Genomic DNA, 27,616 nt, shown 5'->3' with positions numbered 1-27,616 from the left:
ACTTTTTCCTCCAAATGTTCTCTGAAAAAGAATGTAGAAAAAAACGAAATTAATTAAATACTAAAGACAGTTATTTTTAAATAGCAAAACTTACTTACCTCAGACATTAATTTTTCTGATTGTTGAATCTCCTTTAAATAATATTATAATATTTCCAAATGACACTCATCAGCAAAAGCTACTTACTGGAGACCTCATTTTATCCTGCAATGGTGCCTTGGAAATGAACCTAGAAAAAGAAAACAAAAATTAACAAAATACCAAGGACAGTTGCTTTTAAATACCAAAACTTACCTACATGAGATGTAACTATTTCTGATTGAATCTCAGGAAAGTAATTTTATATTTCAAAATGACTATCACCAGCAAAATTACTTACCTGAGATCCCCATTTGTTTCGCCAATGGCGCCTCAGAAATGACCCTAGAAACAGAAAATAAAATTATATAAAATACTAAAGATAGTTACTTTTAAATACCGAAACGTACTTACCTTAGACGACTATCTGACTGTTGAATCTCAGGTAAATAATTTTATATTTCAAACTGACCATAATCAGCAAGAATAACTTACCTAAGATTTTCACTTATTCAACCATTGGTGCATTGGAAAAAAAAAACAAGAAAAGGAATATAAAATTAATAAAATACTAAAGACTGTTACTTTTAAATACCAAAAGCTCCTTACCTGAGACGTGACTATTTCTGATTGCTGAACCTCATGTAAGTGATCTCATATTTCAAAATGACTATCATCAGCAAAAATTACTTAACTGAGATTCCCAGTTGTTTCACCGATGATGCCTAGGAAATGAACCTAGAAAAAGGAAATCAAAGTAATAAAATACTAAAAATAGTTAGCCTACTTTTAAATACCCAAACTTACTTACCTGAGACAAAACTCCTTCTGATTTTTGAAAATCAGGTAGGTAATCTTCTATTTTAAAATGCCTTTCATAAGCAAAAATTACTTACCTGAGACCCCTTTTGTTCCACCAACGGTGCCTCAGAAAGAGACTAGGAAAATAAAATAAAATTTATATAATACTAAATACAGATATTTTTAAATACCAAAACTTACTTACCTGAGACATAACTATTTCTGATTGTTGAATCTCAGGTAAGTAACTTTGCATTTCAAAACGTCTATCATCAGCAAAAATTATATACATGAGATCCCCGCTTGTTTCTCCAATGGTGCCTCAGATATAAACCTAGAAAACGAAAATAAAATAAATAAACACTACAGATAGTTACTTTTAAATACCAAAACTTACTTACCTGAAAGGTAACTATTTCTGATTATTCAATCTCAGATAAGTAATTTTATATAATTTAAAACAAATATCATCAGCAAAAATTTCTTACCTGAGATCCCCGCTTGTTCCTCCAATGGTGCCTCGGAAAAAAAAACTAGAAAAAGAAAATAAAATTAATAAAATACTAAAGACAGTTGCTTTTAAATACCAAAACTTACCTCAGACATAACTATTTCTGATTGTTGAATATCAGGTCAGTAATTTTATGTTTCAAAACGACTGTCATCAGAAAAAAACTACTTACCTGACATCCCCACTTGTTCCTCCAATAGTGCCTCGGAAAAGAACCTAGAAAAAGGAAATAAAATTGATAAAATACTAAAGAATTTACTTTTAAATACCAAAACTTTCTTACCTGAGAAGTAACTATATATGATTGATGTATCTCAGGTAAGTAATTTTTAATTTCACAAAGACATCAGCGAAATTATCTACCCAAGATCCCCATTTGTTCGGCCAATGGTGCCTCCGAAATGAACCTTGAACAGAAAAGAAAATTAATAAAATACTAAAGATTGTTTCTTTTAAATACCAAAATTTACTCACCTGAGACGCACCTGTTTCTGATTGTTGAATCTTATGTAAGCTATTTTATATCTAAAAACGACTATCATCTGCAAAAATTACTTACCTGAGATCCCCACTTGTATTGTCAATGGTGCCTCGGAAATGAACCTAGAAGAAGAAAATGAAATTAATAAAATACTAAATACCATTACTTTTAAATATCGAACTTACTTACTCAAGACGGCTATTTCTGATTGTTGAATCTCAGATAAGTAATTGTTTATTTCAAAACAACTATCATTAGCAAAAATTACTTACATGAGATCCCCACTTTTTCCTCCAATAGTGCCTTGGAAAAGAACCTAGAAATAGAAAATAAAACAGATAAGAAGTATAAACAGAATAAGTTGCTTACCAAAACTTGCTTACCTCAGACATAACTATTTCTGACTGTTGAATGTCAGGTAATTAATTTTATACTTCAAAACGACAGTCGTCAGAAAAAATTACTTACCTGAGATCCCCACTTTTTCCTCCAACAGTGCCTTGGAAAAGAACCTAGGAAAAGAAAATTAAATTAATGAAATATTAAAGACAGTTACTTTTAAATACGAAAACTTACTTACCTGAGACGTAACTATTTCTGATTGTTTAATCTCTGATAAGTAACTAAATTTCAAAATGACCATTATCAGAAACAAGAGCTAAGAGCTCATATGACACTTGTGACGAGGCCGGAAGAGCCAAGAGCTCATATGGTCTGAGCTCTAGCAAAATTCTAAGAATCAATAGATTGATTTAAAAGGAAAATTAGAGGCTTAATGCCGGTCGGGATTCAAAATAAGAGCTCGTGAGTCACGAGGTCCTTCTAAATATTAAAATTCATTAAGATCCGATTACCCACTCGTAAGTTATAAATACATCATTTTTTCAAAATTTTCCTCTCCCTTCAGCCCCCCAGATGGTCTAATCGGGGAAAAGACTTTATCAAGTCAATTTGTGGAGCTTCCTGACACGCCTACCAATTTTCATCGTCCTAGCACGTCCAGAAGCACCAAACTCGCCAAAGCACTGAACCCACCCCCTAACTGCGCCAAAAAGAGCGGATCCAGTACAGTTACGTCAATCACGTATTTACGACTTTTGCTTATTCTACCCACCAAGTTTCATCCCGATTTCTCCACTCTAAGTGTTTCCAAGATTTCCGGTTTCCCGCTCCAATTCCCCACAGTGTCAACAGACCTGGTTGGGATTTGAAATAAGAGCTCTGAGACATGAGTTCCTTCTAAATATTAAATTGCATTAAGATCTGGTCTCCCGTTCTTAAGTTAAAAATTCCTCAATTTTTTCTAATTTTTCCAAATCAACGCCCCTAGCTCCTCTAAAGAGAACAGATCCGTTCCAATTATGTCAATCACGTATCTATAACTTATGCTTATTCTTCCCATCAAGTTTCATCCCGATCTCTCCACTCTAGCTGTTTTCCAAGATTTCTGCCCCCCTCGCCCTCCTATGTCCCCGGATTCGATTCGAATTGAAAATGGAGCATCTGAGACATAAGATCCTTCTATATATGAAGTTTCATTAAGATCCGATCACCCACTCGTAAGATGAAGATACCTCAATTTTCACGTTTTCCAAGAATTCCGGTTTCCCCCTCCAACTCCCCCCAATGCCAGCGGATCTGGTCGGGATTTAAAATAAGAGCTCTAAAGCACAAGATCTTTCTAAATATAAAATTTCATTAAGATCTGATCACCTGTTCGTTAGTTACAAATACCTTATTTTTTCCAATTTTTCCGAGTTACTCCCCCCCCCCAACTCCACCAAAGAGAGCGGATCCGGTCCGGTTATGTCAGTCATTTATCTTTGACATGTTTTTATTCTTCCCACCAAGTTTAATCCTAATCTCTCTGCTTTAAGTGTTTTCCAAGATTTCCAGTCCCCCCCAGTGACCCTGGATCCGGTCGCGATTTAAAATAAGAGATGTGAGCTACGAGGTCCTTCTAAATATGAAATTTCATTAAGATACGATCACTCCTTCGTAAGTTAAAAATACCTCATTTTTCCTAATCTTTCAGAATTACCCCCCCCCCCCAACTCCCCCAAATAGAGTGGATCCGTCCCGGTTATGTCAATCACGTATCTAGGACTTCTGCTTATTTTTCTCACCAAGTTTCATCCCGATCCCTCCACTCTAAGCGTTTTCCAAGATCTTAGGTCTCCCCCCCAACTCCCCCAATTGTCACCAGATCCGGTTGAGATTTAAAATAAGAGCTCTGAGACACGATATCCTTCTAAATATCAAATTTCATTAAGATCTGATCACCCATTCGTAAGTTAAAAATACCTCATTTTTTCTATTTTTTCCGATTTAACCGTCCCCCCACTCCTCCCCAGATGGTCGATGCGGGGAAACGACAATTTCTAATTTGATTTGGTCTGGTTCCTGATACGCCTGCCAAATTTCATCGTCCTGGCTTACCTTGAAGTGCCTAAACTAGCAAAACCGGGGCCGACAGACCGACAGAATTTGCGATAGCTAGATGTCACTTGGTAGATACCAAGTGCCATAAAAATACTTACTTGAGATCCCTACTTCTTTCGTCAATGGTGCCTCGGAAATGAACCTAGAAAAGGAAAACAAAGCTACTAAATTACTTAAGATAATTACTATGAAATACCAAAACTTAATTACCTGAGACATAGCTATTTCTAGTTGTTGAATATCAGGTATGTAATTTTATACTTCAAAACGACTGTCATCAGAAAAAAATTACTTACCTGAGATCCCCACTTGTTCCTCCAATAGTGCCTCGGAAAAGAACCTAGAAAAAGAAAATAAAATAGATAAAATACTAAAGAAGTTACTTTTAAGTACCAAAACTTACTTTCCTGAAACGTAACTATATCTGATTGATGAATCTCAGGTAAGTAATTTTTGATTTCAGAACGACTATCATCAGCAAAATTACTTACCCGAGATCCCCATTTGTTCGGCCAATGGTGCCTTGGAAATGAACCTTGAAAAGAAAAGAAAATTAATAAAATACTAAAGTTTGCTTCTTTTAAATACCAAAAGTAAGTAAAGTAATTTTACATTTTGTAAAAAAAAATTTATAAACAAAGTAAGTTATTTCAAATTTAAAAATGACTATCATTAGCGAAATTACTTACCTGAGATCCCCACTTGTATCGCCAATGGTGCCTCGGAAATGAACTTAGAAAAAGAAAATGAAATTAATAAGATACTCGTTACTTTTAAATATCGAACTTACTTACCCGAGACACAGCTATTTCTGATTGTTGAATCTCTGATTAGTAATTGTTTATTTCAAAACGACTATCATCAGTGAAAATTATTTACCTGACATCCCCATTTGTTCCTCCAGTGGAGCCTCGGAAAAAACCTGTAAAAGAAAATAAAACAAATAAAATGTTAAAGACAGTTAATTTTAAACACAAAACTTACCTGAGACGTAACTGTTTCTGATCTTTGAATCCCAGGTAAGTAACTTAATATTTCAAAATGACTATCATCAGCTAAATTATTTACCTGAGATTCTCACTTCTTTCACCAATGGTGCCTCGGAAGTGAACCTAGAAAAAGAAAATAAAGTTAATAAAATTCTAAAGACGTTTACTCTTAAATAAAAAACTTACTTACCTGAGACATAGCTATTCATCCAATGGTGCCTTGGAAAAGAACCTAGGGAAAGAAAATAAAATTAACGAAATATTAATTGCAGTTACTTTTAAATATGAAAACTTACTTACCTGAGAGGAAACTGTTTCTGATTGCTGAATCTCAGGTAAGTAATTTGATTTTTCAAAACGACTATCGTCAGCAAAAATTACTTACCTGAGATCCTCACTTCTTTCGCCAATGTTGCCTCGGAAGAGAACATAGAAAAGGAAATAAAAGTAATAAAATCTAAACACATTTACTCTGAAATAAAAAAAACTTACTTACCTGAGACATAACTAATCATCCAATGGTACCTTGGAAAAGAACCTAGAAAAAGAAAATAAAACAAATAAAATAATGAAGACAGTTAATTTTAAATACGAAAACTTACTTACCTGAGTCGTAACTATTTCTGATTGTTGAGTCTGATCAGTAAAAATTACTTACCTGACATCCCCGTTTGTTCCTCCAATGTTGCCCCAGAAAAAATATAGAAAAAGAAAATAAAATTGATGTAATATTAAAGACAGTTACTTTTAAATACGAAAGCTTAATTACCTGAACGTAACTATTTCTATTTGTTGAATCTCTGATAAGTAACTAAGTTTCAAAATGACCATCATCAGAAAAAGTACTTACCTGAGATCCCTACTTGTTTTGTCAATGGTACCTCGGAAATGAACCTAGAAAAGGAAAATAAAACTAATAAAATACTGAAGATAGTTACTATTAAATACCAAAGTTTACTTACTTGAGACATAACTATTTCTAATTGTTGAATATCAGGAAAGTAATTTTATACTTCAGAACGACTGTCATCAGGAAAAAATTACTTACCTGAGCTCCCCACTTGTTCCTCCAATAGTGCCTTGGAAAAGAACCTAGCAAAAGGAAATAAAATAGATAAAATACTCAAGAAGTTACTTTTAAATACCAAAACTTAATTTCCTGAGACGTAACTTTATCCGATTCATGAATCTCAGGTAAGTAATTTTTGATCTCAGAATGACTATCATCAGCAAAATTACTTACCCGAGATCCCCATTTGTTCGGTCAATGGTGCCTTGGAAATGAACCTTGAAAAGAAAATAAAGTTAATAAAATACTAAAGATTGTTTATTTTAAATACCAAAATTTACTCACCTGAGACGTAACTGTTTCTGATAGTTGAGTCTCGTATAAGTAATTTTATATTTAAAAATGACAATCATCTGCAAAAATTACTTACCTGAGATTCCCACTTGTACCGCCAATGGTGCCTCGGAAATGAACTTTGAAAATGAAAATGAAATTAATAAGATACTGAAGACTGTTACTTTTAAATATCAAACTTACTTACCCGAGACGTAGATATTTCTGATTGTTGATTCTCAGATAAGTAATAGTTTATTTCAAAACGACTATCACCAGCAAAAATTATTTACCAGAGATCCTCACTTCTTTCGCTAAGGGTGCCTCGGAAGTGAACCTAGAAAAAGAAAATAAAGTTAATAAAATTCTAAAGACATTTACTCTTAAATAAAACACTTACTTACCTGAGACATTTCTATTCATCCATTGGTACCTTGGAAAAGAACCAAGAAAAAGAAAATAAAAATAATGAAATATTAAAGGCAGTTACTTTTAAACACAAAAACTCACTTACCTGATAGGAAACTGTTTCTGATTGCTGAATCTCAGGTAAGTAATTTTATGTTTTAAAACGACTATCATCAGCAAAAATTACTTACCTGAGATCCTCACTTCTTTCGCCAATGGTGCCTCGGAAGTGAACCTAGAAAAAGAAAAGAAAATTAATAAAATTCTTAAGACATTTACTCTTAAGTAAAAAACTTACTTACCTGAGACATAACTATTCATCCAATGGTGCCTTGACTTACCTGAGACATAAAAATTCATCCGAAGGTGCCTTGGAAAAGAACCTAGAAAAAGAAAATAAAATTAATGAAATATTAAAGACAGTTATTTTTAAATACAAAAACTTACTTACCTGATAGGAAACTGTTTCTGATTGCTGAATCTCAGGTAAGTAATTTTATGTTTTAAAACGACTATCATCAGCAAAAATTACTTACCTGAGATCCTCACTTCTTTCGCCAATGGTGTTTTGGAAGTGAACCAAGAAAAAGAAAATAAAATCAATAAAATTCTTAGGACATTTACTCTTAAATAAAAAACTTACTTACCCGAGACATAACTATTCATCCAATGGTGCCTTGGAAAAGAACCTAGAAAAAGAAAATAAAATTAATGAAATATTAAAGACAGTTACTTTTAAATACGAAAACTTACTTACCTGGGAGGAAACTGTTTCTGATTGCGGAATCTCAGGTAAGTAATTTTATGTTTTAAAACGATTATCACCAACAAAAATTACTTACCTGAGATCCTCACTTGTTTCGCCAATGGTGTCTTGGAAGTGAACCTAGAAAAAGAAAATAAAATTCTAAAGACATTTACTCTTAAATAAAAAACTTACTTACCTGATACATGACTATTCGTCCAATGGTGCCTTGGAAAAGAACCTAGAAAAAGAAAATAAAATTAATGAAATATTAAAGACAGTTACTTTTAAATACGAAAACTTACTTACCTGGGAGGAAACTGTTTCTGATTGCGGAATCTCAGGTAAGTAATTTTATGTTTTAAAACGATTATCACCAACAAAAATTACTTACCTGAGATCCTCACTTGTTTCGCCAATGGTGTCTTGGAAGTGAACCTAGAAAAAGAAAATAAAATTCTAAAGACATTTACTCTTAAATAAAACACTTACTTACCTGATACATATCGATTCGTCCAATGGTGCCTTGGAAAAGAACCTAGAAAAAGAAAATAAAATTAATGAAATATTAAAGACAGTTACTTTTAAATACAAAAACTTACTTACCTGAGAGGAAACTGTTTCTGATTGCTGAATCTCAGGTAAGTAATTTTATGTTTTAAAACGACTATCATCAGGAACAATTACTTACCTGAGATCCTCACTTCTTTCGCCAATGATGTATCGGAAGTGAACCAAGAAAAAGAAAATAAAATCAATAAAATTCTTAGGACATTTACTCTTAAATAAAAAACTTACGTACCTGAGATATAACTATTCATCCAATGGTGCATTGGAAAATAACCTAGAAAAAGAATTCAAATTAATGAAATATTAAAGACAGTTACTTTTAAATACGAAAACTTACTTACCTGGGACGAAACTGTTTCTGATTGCGGAATCTTAGGTAAGTAATTATATGTTTTAAAACGACTATCATCAGCAAAAATTACTTACCTGAGATCCTCACTTCTTTCGCCAATGGTGTATCGGAAGTGAACCAAGAAAAAGAAAATAAAATTAATGAAATAATAAAGACTGTTACTTTTAAATACGAAAACTTACTTACCTGGGAGGAAACTGTTTCTCATTGCGGAATCTCAGGTAAGTAATTTTATGTTTTAAAACGACTATCATCAGCAACAATTACTTACCTGAGATCCTCACTTCTTTCGCTAATGGTGCCTCGGAAGTGAACCTAGAAAAAGAAAATAAAATCAATAAAATTCTTAAGGCATTTACTCTTAAGTAAAAAACTTACTTACCTGAGACATAACTATTCATCCAATGGTGCCTTGGAAAAGAACCTAGAAAAAGAAAATAAAATTAATGAAATAATAAAGACTGTTACTTTTAAATACAAAAACTTACTTACCTGGGAGGAAACTGTTTCTGATTGCGGAATCTCAGGTAAGTAATTTTATGTTTTAAAACGACTATCATCAGCAAAAATTACTTACCTGAGATCCTCACTTCTTTCGCTAATGGTGCCTCGGAAGTGAACCTAGAAAAAGAAAATAAAATCAATAAAATTCTTAAGGCATTTACTCTTAAGTAAAAAACTTACTTACCTGAGACATAACTATTCATCCAATGGTGCCTTGACTTACCTGAGACATAAAAATTCATCCAAAGGTGCCTTGGAAAAGAACCTTGAAAAAGAAAATAAAATTAATGAAATATTAAAGACAGTTATTTTTAAATACAAAAACTTTCTTACCTGATAGGAAACTGTTTCTGCTTGCTGAATCTTAGGTAAGTAATTTTATGTTTTAAAACGACTATCATCAGCATAAATTACTTACCTGAGATCCTCACTTCTTTCGCCGGAAGTGAACCAAGAAAAAGAAAATAAAATCAATAAAATTGTTAGGACATTTACTCTTAAATAAAAAACTTACTTACCCTAGACATAACTATTCATCCAATGGTGCCTTGGAAAAGAACCTAGAAAAAGAAAATAAAATTAATGAACTATTAAAGACAGTTACTTTTAAATACGAAAACTTACTTACCTGGGAGGAAACTGTTTCTGATTGCGGAATCTCAGGTAAGTAATTTTATGTTTTAAAACGATTATCACCAACAAAAATTACTTACCTGAGATCCTCACTTGTTTCGCCAATGGTGTCTTGGAAGTGAACCTAGAAAAAGAAAATAAAATTCTAAAGACATTTACTCTTAAATAAAAAACTTACTTACCTGATACATATCGATTCGTCCAATGGTGCCTTGGAAAAGAACCTAGAAAAAGAAAATAAAATTAATGATATATTAAAGACAGTTACTTTTAAATACAAAAACTTATTTACCTGAGAGGAAACTGTTTCTGATTGCTGAATCTCAGGTAAGTAATTTTATGTTTTAAAACGACTATCATCAGCAACAATTACTTACCTGAGATCCTCATTTCTTTCGCCAATGGTGTATCGGAAGTGAACCAAGAAAAAGAAAATAAAATCAATAAAATTCTTAAGGCATTTACTCTTAAATAAAAAAATTACTTACCCGAGACATAACTATTCATCCAATGGTGCTTTGGAAAAGAAGCTAGAAAAAGAAAATAAAATTAATGAAATATTAAAGACAGTTACTTTTTAATACGAAAACTTACTTACCTGGGAGGAAACTGTTTCTGATTGCGGAATCTCAGGTAAGTAATTTTATGTTTTAAAACGATTATCACCAACAAAAATTACTTACCTGAGATCCTCACTTGTTTCGCCAATGGTGTCTTGGAAGTGAACCTAGAAAAAGAAAATAAAATTCTAAAGACATTTACTCTTAAATAAAAAACTTACTTACCTGATACATATCGATTCGTCCAATGGTGCCTTGGAAAAGAACCTAGAAAAAGAAAATAAAATTAATGATATATTAAAGACAGTTACTTTTAAATACAAAAACTTACTTACCTGAGAGGAAACTGTTTCTGATTGCTGAATCTCAGGTAAGTAATTTTATGTTTTAAAACGACTATCATCAGCAACAATTACTTACCTGAGATCCTCACTTCTTTCGCCAATGATGTATCGGAAGTGAACCAAGAAAAAGAAAATAAAATCAATAAGATTCTAAAGATTTTAATCTTAAATAAAAGACTTACTTACCTGAGACATAACTATTCATCCCATGGTGCCTTGGAAAAGAACCTAGAAAAAGAGAATAAAATTAATGAAATATTAAAGACAGTTACTTTTAAATACGAAAACTTACTTACCTGAGAGGAAACTGTTTCTGATTGCTGAATCTCAGGTAAGTAATTTTATGTTTCAAAACGACTATCATCAGCAACAATTACTTACCTGAGATCCTAACTTCTTTCGCCAATGATGTATCGGAAGTGAACCAAGAAAAAGAAAATAAAATCAATAAGATTCTAAAGATTTTAATCTTAAATAAAAGACTTACTTACCTGAGACGTAACTATTCATCCCATGGTGCCTTGGAAAAGAACCTAGAAAAAGAAAATAAAGTAATGAAATATTTAAGACAGTTACTTTTAAATACGAAAACCTACCTGATAGGAAACTGCTTCTGATTGCTGAATCTCAGGTAAGTAATTTTATGTTTTAAAACGACTATCATCAGCAACAATTACTTACCTGAGATCCTCACTTCTTTCGCCAGTGATGTATCGGAAGTGAACCAAGAAAAAGAAAATAAAATCAATAAGATTCTAAAGATTTTAATCTTAAATAAAAGACTTACTTACCTGAGACATAACTATTCATCCCATGGTGCCTTGGAAAAGAACCAAGAAAAAGAAAATAAAATTAATGAAATATTTAAGACAGTTACTTTTAATAAGAAAACCTACCTGATAGGAAACTGCTTCTGATTGCTGAATCTCAGGTAAGTAATTTTATGTTTTAAAACGACTATCATCAGCAACAATTACTTAACTGAGATCCTAACTTCTTTAGCCAGTGGTGCCATTTACTTGAGACATTTACTCTGACATTTACAAAGACATTTACTCTGAAATAAAAAACTTACTTACCTGAGACATAACTATTCATCCAATGGAGCCTTGGAAAAGAACCTAGAAAAAGAAAACAAAATTAATGAAATATTAAAGACAGTTACTTTTAAATACGAAATATTACTTACCTGAGAGGAAACTGTTTCTGATTGCTGAATCTCAGGTTAGTAATTTTATGTTTTAAAAAGACTATCGTCAGCAAAAATTACTTACCTGAAATCCCCACTTTACCGTCCATATTTAATGTGACACTTTTAATTAGGGGAGTGTAGATAGCGAGGGACGCAGGAGGAGCAGTCTCCGTCATAAACAAATTATGTCTGTTCGTCGCAGGTTATAATGTTGCTCCTTACTTTCAATTGAAAACACTTTTTTATCTTTTTAATCAATTCAAAAAGCACAACTTACTTCCCCGGGATTCAACATTTGCCTTCAACGGTGCCTCGAAAAAAAAAACCTTAGAAAAATAAGAATAAATCAAATACTAAGGACACTTATTTTTAAAGAGAAAAACTTAGTTATCTTAGATTCAATTCTTTCCTCCAATGGTGGTTCGGAAAGAGAACCTTGAAAAGAAAATAATATATATATACTCAAGAATTATTGACAAATATTTTAAAACTTACTGCCGGAGATTATACCTTTCCTGAGCATATCAGTGATCTACTGTGGAGGCTCCAACCTCCTACCCTAAAAAATGTGGTATTTTTTGGTCTCGGAGGTTGCCAAAGATTATCTTTACCGGTCAACCGTCTACGGCTAAATGAAAAGCAGGTTCCTCGATTGGGGTGGGAGGATGTCGTAAGGAAAGTTTTAAGGGATTTGAAAACTTCGTGGGGTGGTGTAAAGAGGGAGGCTTTGAATAGACTGAGATGGAAAAGGAGCATGTATAGCTGTGTTAGTCTCAGGTGGATTGGTGGTGCGGCGAGTTGTTAGTTGTAGTTAGTAGTTATTCACCTGAGTTTCGTCTTTTTCCGCCAGTGGTGCCCCGGAAAAGAACATAGAAAAAAAATATTGAATATTGACGACACATTTTTTCAAATAACAAAACTTAATTACCTGAGATTCAACCCCTTCCTTCGACGGTACCTCAAAAAAGAAGAAGAAAATTAATCATGTACTCTTAATTTGATTTTAGATAGAAAAACTTTCTAGCCTTAGATTTAACTTTTTTCTCTAGTGGTATTCCGGGAAATTATCTAGATAAAGAAAAATTAAATTAATCATATACTAAAGACACTTAATTTTAAATAGCCAAAGTTCTTTACATGTGAATTTTTTACATCCTTAGATAGTCAAAAGTTACTTACGTGAACTTAAGCGACATTTTTTTCTTTTTATTCTGCATACCTTTCCTCTAAAATCTTTGACAAACTACTAGAGTATTTGCATTGTGTTTGAATATATACTCAAAATGACGTCACTCAAGCGACATTTTTTTCTTTTTATTTTGCATACCTTTCCTCTAAAATCTTTGACAAACTACTAGAGTATTTGTATTGTGTTTGAATATATACTCAAAATGACGTCACCTTATGTTGATGTATGACGTCACAAGAACGATGCTTGTAATTTAGTTTCTTGGAAAATAAGAATTAAATGAACCAATTGCTAAAGACATTTATTTTTAAATAGCAAACCTTACTTACCTGTGACTCAACTTTTTCCTCCAAAGGTGCCTTGGAAAAAATCCTAGAAAATAAAATAAGATTATTAAAATGCAAACGATAAATATTTTTAAGTAGCAAAACCTACTTTCTCCTCCGATTTTTTCCTTGGAAAAAAATAGTAAAGAAAACAAAATTGTTCAAACAGTTCTTGGTTACGAATTTAAAGTAAGGAGCAACTCGTTCCAATAGTAACCAAAACTCAAAAAAGAATTTTGGTAACAGTTAATACATTAAAAGAACTGCCTTTTTAGGCTGATTACAAATATCTAAAATTGATTACGTTTATAGTTACCCATAAAAAAGGTACGAGTCTGTGAAAATTTGCCTGATTTTCGAGAAAAGGTGAAGTATCCCCGATAAATCAAGTGATCTTTAATTAAACCGTGAGATTCAGCATATCAGAGAACACTACTGTACAAGTTTCAAGCTCCTTCTACAAAATGTGGATTTTTTTTTTTACCTGAAGAAAGATCACGGATGCATTTTTACTTGTTTTTTCTTTTTTCCTTGTTTTTCCAGGGGTAATCGTAGTCTTTCTCCAGCACTTAAGAGTTTTTCAAGGATAAAATTTTCTGTGCAGGAGAAAGTTTACGGGGGTAATTTTCCAGGGGAAATTTTATACTGGGGGAATTTTCCAGAATTCATATACGGAATTCTTTTTATTTGTCTTACTTTCTCTATTGGGTGCTCAATTTTACATGAGGGAAAATATTCTGAGGGATTTTCCGGGAAGAGTTCAACGGAGAGGGAATTGTCGTGGGGTATTTATCCGTATGGGGTTGGGATTTTCCGCGGGAAATTTTTTTCGTGGAGAATTTTATGTAAGATTAACTTTCCATTGGCGAGGGATTTTCGGGGAAAGTTTTCACGGGGTGGGAGTAGAGGGTTACCGATATAAATTGGGGAACTATCAGAAATTAGATAAAAAAAAGTAAGTTTTTTTTTATAGATGAGATAAGGAGAATTTTTCGGGAGATTAGTCCGCTGGAAATTTTCCGGAGGAATTTTCAGTGAAGAGGGCATTATCCAGGATGAATTTTCCTAGGAGTATTTTATGTTGGAGAAAGTTTTATGGGGGAATTTCTTTCAGGAAAAATTTTTCTGGGAGATGTGGAGGAATTGTCTACGGATCCCCGGCATTTTTTGAAAAAACTATCAGAATTTAGATAAAAAGAAGTTTTCAACTTCTAGAAAACAAAAATAAAATTAATCAAGTACCAAAACCTTATAAAATTAATGAAAAAAAAACTTTCCAAAAAAGCAGTTTTTCGAAGAAAAGTAAAGAGCCATATTAAACTTGAGACGAACAGATATGACCGCCTATAATAATTCAGACTCAAAACGAAAAGAAATTAATATTAAAGAGTAAATGAAATTCAAAATGAATAGAAATTAAACAATCATAGCAAACAAACATACAACAGGCTCTGATATAAATGAATAAATAAATCTTAAAATGAGCATAACTTAAGTTGAATTTTCAAATAAAACTTAAAACGAAAAAATCACTACAAACAAGAGTTTTGTAACTGTCCCTTCCCCCTCCCCTAACTATATTAGTCTAAAGCCTATTGCGTTATTTGTGTTTTATTGAAAAAAAAAAAATATATGTCTTGAACAGTCCTTGGAAAGAACTGATTAAATTAAATATTTGATATATAATGTTATTAATTGCTGAAAGCTCAACAATTGAAGATTTTGTTTCACTTAAATTTATTTTTATTTTCAGTTGTGTAAGTACAAAAGAAAATATTTGTTATATAATTCGTTTTCAGTAAAGCTTGTGGGCTGTAGACGCATTGGGCTTTAGACTTTTATTTTTATTTGAAAAACTTCTTTTTTAGAAAGCTTCTTTTATTCATTTTTGATTAAAGTGTCAAGTTTTTCAACTCTCACCATTTCAAGATCAAACTATTTTGTTAAAATCAAAGTTTCATCAAAATATCAAAACATCAAAGTGATGTTTTTTTTTCAACACCAAAGTTTCAACATTCAATATTTTATTTATTTTTTCAACATTCAACATCCCCCTCGAAATTCCCATGAAAGTATACTTTGTAGCTATACCCCTCAACATTTCTCGAAATATTGCATCAATACCCTGAGTCTTTTTGGACACACCAAGGATCAAACATTCCCCCCTTTCCCAATGATAAATTCTGCATCTAAAAAAAAAATGGACAAATTGCATAATTTACATTCCTTGTCCTGGGGGCTGTGGAGGCATTGTATCCCCAGATGGACAGCTATTAAACTTCGTGACTATTTCGAATAAAATAGTTTTTAAGATATCTATCAATGTTAAGGGGAGCATCTAAAAGGACAAGGGAAGGGGCTGCTCTTTATTCATTCTAAACATCCCTCTTAACATGCCTTTAAAGTTTTAACTTAATACCATTAGCCATTTCGTAAATAGTTCTGTTGTTTCCTTTTGAAAACCCTCCTGCATATAGTGTGCTTTGGTTTTGTTTGACATTCCCCTCAATATTTTCTAACAGTTTTACCTTATTATTCTTAGACTTTTTGGAGATTCGGGATCAAGGCCGTATCCGGGGGGTTAGGGATTTTGACCCCCCCCCCCCGAAATGTTTGTTTGACTCGTAAAAAACGTAACAAAAATGAATGTAAACAAATTTTTGATAGGTTTTTTAAAGTTTATTTTTGTAAAACCCACCGAAAAATTCTTTTTCCCCCCCTCCTGAAAATAAAATCCTAGATACGGCCCTGCTCAGGATCAAACATGCCCTCTTCCCAATAAACAACCTTGCATATAAACAATTGTCATCTTGTATAACTTACAGCACATGCCTCGAGCTCTGTAGGGGGCTACGTCATCCCCGGAGGCATACTTATTTGACTTTTGACTATTTTGGACAAGATAGCAATTTCAAAATTTTGATCTGATATCTTTGGAGGGAGAGGAGCTAGGGAATTGAAGAGGTCTGGTTGCCCCCGACTCCTTTTTAACATCCTTTTCAACGTTCCCTGAAAGTTTGTACCTAATACCATCAGCTGTTCTTGTGATATTGAAGATCATAAGGAGTCAGATCATTTGGGCATTAATTTGCCCTTCTTGAGGGATCTGGCGCACACACCCCTCACCTTTTTGATAAACAGGATACATAGGCTTATAGTATCTTTAGATTTGCTTTAACATGGCCCTCAACTTTCCCCGAAGTTTCACCTTAATACCCTTAGCCTTTTCGAACAAGCCTAGAATGTACATCTCCTCTTTGCCTAATGATAAACCCTGCATGTAATTCAAAATCCGTGCCTTGGGGGCTGCGGGGGACATTGCATCCCCGGAGCCATAGTTACTAGAGCTTTTGACTGTTTTAAACAAGGTCGCTTTTCCAAATTTTCATCAGTAATAAAGGAAGGGAGCATCTAGAAAGGACAAGGGAGGCTGGCTACCCTCCAATAGGTCTGTAACATACTCTGAATTTTTAACTTAATATTCTTCCTTAGATATCGATGATACGACCTTCTGAAAGGCAGCACGCACAAAGTATGTTTTATTGTGTTTGGCATCCCTTTCGGGGTGATATGTCATATCAATAGGCATAGTTGTTGGAGCTTTTGACTATTTTGAACACGAGGTCTGTTTTGAAATTTTCATCGAACATTTTGAAGGAAATACAACTAAAAAGGGCATGGGATGGAGCCGGTAGCCCTCCAACCACTTTTCAACATTCCACTAAGCATGTCGTGAAATTTTCAACTTCACACCCTCAGGCGTTTTAAAGTATGGCAGATCCTCCTTTTTGATGAACTTGGTACACATAGCGCCTTCTGATTTAGTATAACATACCCATCAACAGTCTCCAGAGTTTCACCTTAATGCCCTTAGCCTTTTCGGATACACCCAGAATTAAACTTTCCCGTTTTACCTAATGATAAATCCTGCATGTAAACATTGGGCGAATTACATAATTTACAATACTTTTCCCGGGGCTATCGGGGGGGGGGGTATGGTTCTAGATATTTACTCCCTGGTGATTACTAGGTGTTTAGTAATCACCACGCAACAAACCGGTCTCTTCGTTAGTTTCTTTCAGCTTAGCGCTAGACAAGACAAGTGAGAGAATATATGGGAAATGTATAATCTGGGCTATATATTTGCACATATGGGGGGGAGGGTAAAGTATTTGGACAGTTTGAAGTCAGAAAACAATTCTTACTTGATTATATGCAGGATAATTGTACCTAACTCATTTGTATGTGGACCTGCTATACTTTGCCCCCCTTAATATGCAAATCTATAGCCCAAATTTGTTTCTAAAGTAACGAAGAAACTAAAGAAAAAACGGTTTGTTCTAGAGTTTTACACACAGCGTGAACTTCGAATGATTGGAACTTGAGTGGTTGAATAAACTCAAATAAAATTCTCAAGCATGGAAAGCTTTATTTTCCACAGGTGTATTATCTGGAAGGGGGTATTTTTGGGAGGGTATTTACCGGGGTTATTTTTCACGGAGGGTATTTTCCGTTGGGGCGGTATGTTCTGTGGGAGGGGAGGGCATTTTCTGCACGGGAATTTAATCGCATGGGGGGGGGGGGGTAAACGCTGGCAACCAGGGGGCATAACATCGGTGGAATTGGATATTTTAGAGCTTTTGACTAGTTTAAACCAAATGACAGTTTCCAAAATTTCGCTGAGTGTTGAGCAGAGGGGGCATCGAAAATGGCTCTCAACATCTCAATCTCTATCCCTCTCAACATCTTCTCGACATAGCTTGAAAGCTCCAACTTAATACCCTCAGTCTTTCTTTAGGTATTGCTGATATTCCATTTTTTTCAACCAGTGTTTTGGTTGCGTTCGGCATCCCTCTCAACATTTCCTTAAGGTTTCACTTAATTCCCTTACCCTTTTTGCTGACCCAGGATCAAACATGTCCTCTTTTCCAATAAGAATCCGTGTATGTTAACAATGGACAAATTGCATAACAAATAGCCAGTGATCCGGTAGTTGGGAGAGGGGTTCAGCCCCGTAAGTGACCTATGAACTATTTTAAACAAAATTTTCATTTCAAAATTTCGATCTGATGCATTTGGGAAAAAAGGGTTGAGGTGATGGCTACTCTTCGATCAATAAGGAGTCTTAAACGGGGAACTAAATTATTATTTCCAATTGAATTAGCCCCCACTAAACTTTATACGACCGCTCCTTCCATATTAAGTGCCTCTGAGGGAAAAAACATTGAAGCCTTGTGGCCCTTTTCATCATCTGATAACATCAGGATTGCTCTATGTGCATAGGATTTTCAATATTGAACATCTGCAGAAATGTACTGTATGTACATTTCAATCCTGATACATAGTTGCTCACAAATAATAAAAACAGGTTCTTTTTTTGGTTCTATAAATGTCTATTTTTGTGCAAAGTAAAGTGTACTTGCAGTAAATTCCATCACACTATTTTGTTGAAAAAAGTCTGCAGCCGAAGCACACAAAATTTTTATTGAGACTTACGGTGACAGTGTTCTGTCGGATACAACATGCAGACTTGTTTCAACCTGTCAAAAATAAAGATTCTAAACTTGAGGCTATTTAGCATTCTGATGCATCCATTATTTTAATATTGGTAATTATGTTGAATATTGCTGAAATTAAAGCTGATCCAATAGTAATATTTCCCGCAACTTTTTTTTATGTGAAGCTCCCATAAAAGAATAATCTGGGCCGTGAGTTTTGATTTTTTTTTTTTTTTTTTCCAACATCTGCAAAAAACAGACCTGCCAAGAAGACGCTTATTTTCATGCTTTTGTTTGTTTCTTTTTTAACTAATTTGTACAACCAAAAATATTTGACAAAAATTACAGAAACAGTAATTCAAAGTAATAAAATTGCAGTTGCAATTTTTAAGCATTTACTTTGGCATCAAGCAAAATGGGCTATTAAAATTAGTAAGCTACCAAGTTTTTGTAGTATTGAAACGCTTTTTGAAATGTAAATGAGGCATGAGGCAAATGAGGTATAACTGGTCGGTCCTCTTGAAAGAGAGGACTAGGGTGTCAAGTGTTCAGGGACAGTTCTCCAGGTGTCCAGGGAGCTCTCAGGGTGTCCGGGGAGCATCTCGGTGTCCAGGGTTTTTACTCTGGCAATCCTGTTTTTAACAGAAGTGGCAGACGAACTTGGCAACCGAATGATCTCCTTTCAAAGTTTCTACAACTCCTTCTATACGAATTGCCTTGGTCAGAAAAAAAAACAATGTACCCACATCGCTCTTTACTTAGGCAGGGCTTTTGCGCTGCCTATGATTTGAACAGTAATTTTATTGACCAAAAGAAAAGGATATTTTAATTCTCCAAGTTAAATAGATAATTCATTAATAGAGAGCCTATTTTTGAAGAAGAAAAAAAAGACACAACATCAGTTTTATTTGGATAGAATAAAACTATTCACATACGTCAATAAATGATCATTGGTCCTTGGATGAACATAGAACAAGTTACATTTTAAACTGTGTAAGATAATTTGGTTTAAACTATTACTTTAACTTTTACTAACTTTTTACTAAACTCAAACTTTAACTCTTAATATTGCTTAAAGTTCTCAGTTTGAAAATACTGGTGTTACAAAATATGCTTGAAATTTCATTTAGTTAGTTGACCTAAAGTTAATGATAGCTAATTACCTAGAATCATAATTAATATGTGATCTTTGTTATATAAAAAAGCAGAAATTGCTCTAAAATAGAAATATCGTTTTTTAGGTGAAGATCTAAAACTTTGAACCCCAGAAACAAAGCCTACACCTAAATTCTTAAAATTCCGTACTTTTAGTTATTTGGGGCCAAAAGCAACACAGAGTGCATAGAGATCTTGACTCCTAAAAAAAGTTTCTTGCTATTTTTAAGGTATCTGTTCTCTCTGAAAGGAGTAATTTTGTGGTAAGTTTGTAACTTGCACAAAAAGGACAATATTCACTGAGCCAGAATGATTATACTTCTTCAACTTCTTCATAGAAAATGACCAAAAATAAGCTTAAATAATAGGCAAATTTTCCTTTCTTCAGTGATTCTCAACTAATTTTTAAAGTATTTTTAATCTAAAAGACCCTGTAGGTCTGCACAAAAATTCAGAAATTTTGCTTGATAGATGAATAGAACTGAATCTCATATATGGAGTAAAATTTTTGTTTTCCATTGACATATTAAAACCATAGAGAGCAGAAAAACAACGTTATTATTGCTGTTCTCATGTAATAAAAATAAAGCTCTTTTTGTTAAACCTTTTTAATTATTTTTCTACTGAAAATAGTGCTTTATTAGGGATACAAATCTTGTGGAATTGTCAATTTTTGCTATAAGTATACTGTAGTTCAAAGCTTCTGAAGCACTCCCCTCCCAATCATCAAAACTCCTGTTCGTACCAGACTTTTCTTTCAGAACTTCAACTGTAGTATCTTCTAAGATACTTCTAAGATACTATCTTCTAAGATAACCAGAGATTTGACTTTTTAAATCTTACCCCATCCTCAAATTGGGTGATCACCCTCTTACCATCTTAAAGGAAAAAAGAATTATTCTAGGGATGTTATCCTTATTCATAAAGAGGACATTCATGTATCTCTTTCATGAAACTGAAACTTGGTGGGGTCAAATTAATTTGTTCACAAAGAGTCATATAAGTTTTAAATTCATATATTTATTTAATACATAAAATAAGATCGTCAGATGAACAATGAATATATAAAAGATGAAATATCATCTTATTGTTGCCATTTCTTTCTTTTTCAAGCTGATTCACTTCTATGGTTTTTTCCTTTTCAAGGTTAATATTTTTTTTCTTTCAGAAAATGAAGAGACTTAAAAAGCTGATCAAACAAGAAAGGTACAAAAAGGTATTAAAATTGCTCACTGAAAGTGATGAAAATGTTTATGTTAGCAGAAGCAATAAGGTGAATATATTCCATTACTCTTGCAAGAAGGGAAAGTTGGACTTGGTCTCCATTCTATTAAAGCATGGGCATTCTAAATTGCTAAATATTCCTGATAAGCTGGGGAATGTTCCACTACATTATGCATTCAAATATGGCTTAAGCGAGAAGAATGAGAAAGATATTGAAAAAAGTAAGAAGTTTCTGATGTTTCTTTGTGGTTTTTCATATTCATTTTTAGTTTTCTAATATTATAAGTGCACTTTATTGTTCCACTACATTTATTGACTGTTGTGAAATTTACTTAAATCCCCACAATTGATTGACAGTTAGATAATTTTGTTGATGATTGCTAGTAGCGATCTTCGTTAGTCAATTCCAGACGCCGGAGGGACTGACATAAGTTTTGTTAACATCGATGGGTGTTCTCCAAGGTTGCCTCTTGTCATCCCACCTCTTTAACCTATTCTTCAATGTACCACTGTCGCTGGCCAAAACAGTATGCGGTGCAGGAACTGGAGGGAAGTTTATCGATAAACTGGCATACGCATATGGTATCGAGAAAAGCAACAGCCAAGGGCATCTACTCTTAGCTGACACCGATTAACTAGGGTAAACAACCCATGCTTTTGGGATGGTAGTTAATGCAGCTAAAACCGAGGCTATACAGGTATCTAGAGACCCTGCTACAAGAACCGTGCAGCTGATAATAAAAGGGGAGTCATTAGAAAATATTATCTCCTTCGTCTGTTTAGCGAGCCTCTTAACTTCTGACAACGACTGCTCAAAAGCAATCAAGCGAAGGTTTGGCCTGGCTTGCTCCAGCTTCAAAAACCTCTTCCCAATCTGTAAAAACAAGACTCTCTCAGCTGCTCTAAAGGTGTGACAATTGCGAAACTTGGTCAACAAAGGCTGATTATGCTCGAAGAATCTTTGCATTTGAAACTAAATTCCTTAAACATATTGTGGGGATTATCCACACCAGTGAAATCTTAAATGAAGACTCCTTAAAACTACTCTGTAGCCCCGGACCGTCATGGACCGGGTCAAAAGCCAATAACTCCAATGGCTTGGCCATATTCAGTTAATGTCAGCCAATCAGCAACCAAAAATCACTTTTGAAAGACTCGTTCATGGCACACGCCCCCAAGGTAGGTCTCGTATGAGATAGACCGACAACTTCTTGACACATAACATTTCCCTGCTACTACATCTAGCGCCAGAAAAATTGAAATACCATCGCCCAATTCGTCGTCTACTTAGAAGAGAAGAAGCCCCAATTCAGCTACACGGGACTCAAGTCAAGTCAAGTGACAATTTTCTGCTAGCTTATAGGAAGATACTTTGTTCGAAAGTTTTTTTTAAGATAGTTGGAACAGGTCTTTAATGATGATAATATTCACTGTTGAGGGAAACTATGCCAGAGTCAAATAATCACGCCATAGTCACACCATAGGCCTGAGCCACATTTTCACACCATAGTTAAACCTGTTGAAAACATGAATCACGCCGTAGAATGAGCCACATAGTCACTATGAACGATACATATTTTTGCTTGCTTTAATTGTACTTGTACTATTGAAGTGGAAGATTGAAAAGACAAAAAAATTGTTCTGAGAAGCTTTTACTGAGAAGTTTTACTAATAATTGGCTACTCTGTTTTCGCATCTTTTGCTGGACTCACCTATAGTGGTGTCAATGTTTGGGGGGGGTCTGCCCCCACATAGATTTCCCCCTCTAGAGTTCGAAATTCAAAAGTTTTTCGGTATTTTTTATTGAAAAATTCCCCTTTTCTGCATTTTGGTTGAAAAAAATGAAAAACATCCAAACTGCCCCAAAAAACATATTTTGCCCCCTCTCCCAATTTTTCTGGATTGACGCCACTACACCTTTCAAGATAGACATAGACAAATGAATGCTTCAAGCTTTCATCTTTTCTAATTTCAAAGAATTATGCCTGAAATCTTCAACCTGATTGATCAGTCATTAATGTTATGTCTGAAAGTTGAAAATAGCTCAACATGTGATAAGTGTGACCAGGCTTTATAAAATTTATCTCTATTGCAATAATATTCAGTCCTTTACACTAGAAAAGCCATTTGAAGATTCATTTCCTAATATCCTTTGTAATAATTAAAGGGTTTTTTCATGTAACTTCTTATCGCCTCTATCTTTACATAGGGGTATATGGGATTAGCGGGACGTTGCAGGAGATCCATGACTGTGTTATTTAATTTATTCTTGAATTTAAATCCCCATTCCTTTGGGTCAAGATACTTGGGATTTCTTCACAATTTATGGTAGGCCTATATCTTCGATAATTTGTCTGTATTTTTCATTTACATTTAAATTAACTTCATTTTTTTTTTAAAAGAAAACACTATCTTACCTACATCTCTGATCAGCATCTCGCAATTCCACCTGGTTGATGGAAGCGGCAGTGGTAGCCTTAGTAGCAGTGGTAGCCTTAGTGGCAGTGGTAGTGGCTAGAGGCAGTGGTAGTGGTAGTGGTATGACTAGCCAGTTTCTTGTAAAGATCAGTATAAGTTTTCGGAGGTTAAATTTTGTAAACGGGCTTGTTGATTTTTCTTCACCAAGGTTGACATTTTATCAGTTTTTTCATTTTCAGTTTTATTTAACTTCTGTCTCTCTCTCTCTCTCTCCCTCTCTCTCTCTCTCTCTCTCTCTTTCTCTCTCTCTCTCTCCCTCTCTCTCTCTTTCTCTCTCTCTTTCTCTCTTTCTCTCATAAAAGTCCTTCTTCCTTTAAGTCTATTCTTATAACATTGTCCAACCTCAATTGAGGATAACTTCATTTTTCCTATCGACCCAGCCAGTTGATCAAAAGTACCATTTTGGGTCTTATTATCCGCCATCGTTAAACTCTGGCCAAACAATCTTAACCAATCATTCATTTTGGACTTAGATTGTCAGACGGAACAAAATTTTTGTTCAGCCACTTATAACTAAAAAAAGCTCCTAAAATTGTTTTTATACTATTTATGTGGTGAAACCCTAGTAAATTTTCTCCATACTGTTTTGGGGTTTACTCCTTGTCACATTTAGTACTATTCCTTTTGTTTATCATCCATCTATTGTTTTTAGTTTTACCCATCACTATTAACAATATGGCTATTTTTATTTCTGCCGTTTTCGTCAGTGATGAAATTGGTACTTGCAAAAGAAATATCAAATATAGGGAATTTTCTATTGTATGTAATAGATAAGAAAAAAAAAAACAATTGAAAAAAAGACGGAGACGTTTGGCTGAGAGTGGGAATGGAATCCAGAGACATTTCTGACTGCTTTGAAAACAAAACTAAAGCAAGAGATGTCTCTCGGATATTGGACGGTCCAGAAATAAAAATTCTCTCTGATTTACTTTTAATGGATTCTCTGAAATGGTATCTATTGCTGAGCCATTGAAAAAAGTCAGATAATATAAAAAAAGACGAAATACTAAAGTACCTGCGACTTTTGGGAATAATATTTTAATTTTATATTTTGCAGTATTGTAGGTGCTTTTTTGTCGGACGATCCAAAAATAAAAAAATTGATTCTTGTTTATCCCTCAATTATGTTCTGAATTGGTATCTGTTGCTAGGGCCACACCATAAATTAAGAGAAAGTTAGAGGAAATAAAAAAAGGCAAAATGATATAGCTGGCGAAATTTTTTGAACATTATTTTATCCTCAGCACTGTTGCACGTGACTTTGTCTGACGATCCAAAAATAAAGCAAAATCTTTCTTGCTTACTTCTCATTGATCCTCCTAAATAGTATATGTTGCTGACTTTGACTTTACTTACTTGACTTAAAGCTCTTGCTCGGCAGCGTCGCCAGCGCAGATGGAACCAGGTGTCAACGCCGTTAGTCATCTCCAGAGTGGCTTGTTTTGGGCGAGGGTAGGAGCTTCGCTGGGGTTAATGCCCCACGCTATGAGTCGATCGCGGATGATATCCACCTGTTTCATACGCGGTCTACCTCTGGAGTGTTTCCAGCCGTTTATAGTTGGATCGAAGACGAATATAAGGCGGGCAGGTGTTTGAGTGGGTAAAAGACGTAAACGACTGTACCAACGCAGCGAGCGGGACTCAAGCTGTTCGGACAGGGGTGGTAAATTAAAGAACCGGAGGATAACCATGTTCCGTACCCTGTCGAGCCGCTTAACGTGTTCGATTTTGTGGAGGTGCTTTGTCTGGACAGCATCTACCTTCATCATCGGCGACTGAATCAAAGGTCAAGTCTTTGACGAGTACAGCACAAAACTTGCTACCGAGGCAGAGTAGATACGAGCTTTCGTGAGACGTCTGATCTGGGGTCTGTGGAATATTGTTCTCAGAAGACGGCCAAAAACGGCGTTCGGCTTTGCCACCCTTGCTGAAATCTCTGCATCTAGATTTCCATTTTAGCAGAAAACTGAACCAAGGTAGGTGAACTGCTTGACTATCTCAACATCTTGACCACATACTTCTATATTTGTAAAGGGGCTGGATGATGTCTTGTCCACAGGCGATATTTTTGTCTTTGCCCAGTTTACATTTAAACAAAGTTTTTCTGCAGCAGATGCTAGCGTTTCCAGGGGAGTTTCATGTCAGCGAAATTTTCGCATACCAATGCAATGTCGTGAGCGAAGTCAACATCTGACAGAACTCTTCCAGGAAAATCGATACCAAACGGATGCACCAGCAGTGTTTTGCTGAGAATATAGTCCATGACACAGTCGAAGAGTTCGGGAGCAGCAGCGCAGCCTTGCCACACACCATTTCTAATTTTAAAATGTGATGAGAGCTGGCAGTTTACAATGACAGTGCTTTTGGTCTTATTGTATAGTTCTTTGAAAAAATTGAGAATTTTCTTAGGTACACCAGTAGATTGATGGATCAGCCACAGTCACTGTCTGTCGACAGTGTCAAAAGCAGATCGAAAATCGACATAGGCAATGTATGCTTTCCTTTTATATTCTAGAGTTTCCTCTATCAGCTGTCTAATTGTATGGATTTGCTCAGCCTAGGGCAAACCTGGCATGAACCTAGCTTGAGGGTAACAACGAAGGGGATGGAGGTACTTTATTGCCCGCTTGAGGAGCAGCATGGCGAAAAGTTTGCCGGGTACCGAGAGCAGAGCCATTCCACGATAGTTATTACATTATGCTTTACTTCCTTTCCTCTTGTATACTGGCACAACTAAGATCCCAATCTGATGAGATCATCATATGGATCGCCATTTTTAAGGCATTCTGATGTCAGGCCACATACTCCCGGCGCTTTGTTGTTCTTCAGCTTTTGCACTGCGGCTTCAATTTCTTCTGCTGTAAATTCATTGCCATCGGGGGCAGGTGTAGCATTGTTAGCAGCAGCAGTTATCTGGTCACCAATTTGGTCCCAATCTGATGAGTTCATTTCACAAGAGCGCCAGACAGTATTAAACAGCACTTGAAGCTAGAGATTCATGGTTGGATCGCCATTTTTAAGGCGTTCTGATGTCAGGCCACATACTCCCGGTGCTTTGTTGTTCTTCAGCTTTTGCACTGCTGCTTTAATTTTTTCTCCTGTGAATTCATTGTCATTGGGGGCAGGTGTAGCATTGTTTGCAGCAGCAGTTATTTGGTCACCAATTTGGTCGGGTGGTTCTGGGTTTAGTTGCTTCTCGAAGTGATGTTACCACTGGCGGAGGCACTGTGATTGGTCGTAAATATTCTCGCCACTGACGTTACGGAGATACGATGTAGTTTGAATGTATTGACCTGAGAGCTCACGGAGGATCTTATATGTGGCTCCAATGTCATTTTTTTGCTGGTCTCTTGAAGCTGGCATGCTTTTTGGTCAATAAAGGTCTTACGGTCTTTATGCAGCATGATGTTACGCTCTTTTTTTTCTTACGCCTCGTCATTCTAGCAACGCTAGTTGCAGCTGCAAGTCCGTTCTCTTTGAAGACCTTCCATACACCTTCACTATCATCGCACTGCGTAAGGACCTCGAATCAGTTCGATATTTCTCCCTGATACTGCTTAGCCAAAGCGGGGTCTTGCTGGATACGGTAGGTATCAATTTTCCGAGGTGTCTGGCTGGTTTTTGTAGCTTTTGGCGTAGCCGAATTTTAGCTGCAACAAGACGATGGTCGATGTTTCCAAGTTCGGTGCCTCGGTAGTTGTGACAATTCTACACAGACGACAGCCATCGCTGGCGTTTGATGTAGTCGAGCATCTTCTTTGTTGATCCGTCATTGCTATACCAGGTATACTCGG

At 34.9% G+C, this 27,616-nt stretch overlaps 1 protein-coding gene across 1 annotated transcript in view; it reads left to right on the top strand.

Annotated features, from left to right (window-relative positions):
* LOC136042197 (NF-kappa-B inhibitor-like protein 1) overlaps window positions 1-27,616 on the top strand; it is a 46,573-nt gene that overhangs the window by 5,818 nt on the left and 13,139 nt on the right. The window contains exon 2 of the mRNA XM_065727128.1: window positions 21,289-21,565. Coding sequence (XP_065583200.1) covers window positions 21,292-21,565 — 274 coding nt within the window. The 5' untranslated portion in view covers window positions 21,289-21,291. The remainder of the gene's footprint in view (window positions 1-21,288; window positions 21,566-27,616) is intronic.

The sequence above is a fragment of the Artemia franciscana genome, unplaced genomic scaffold (assembly GCF_032884065.1).
Source record: "Artemia franciscana unplaced genomic scaffold, ASM3288406v1 PGA_scaffold_74, whole genome shotgun sequence".
In the NCBI taxonomy this organism is placed as follows: Eukaryota; Metazoa; Arthropoda; class Branchiopoda; order Anostraca; family Artemiidae; genus Artemia; species Artemia franciscana.
Note: the sequence above shows the minus strand (reverse complement) of the source record. Positions and strands in the feature narration are given on the sequence as shown.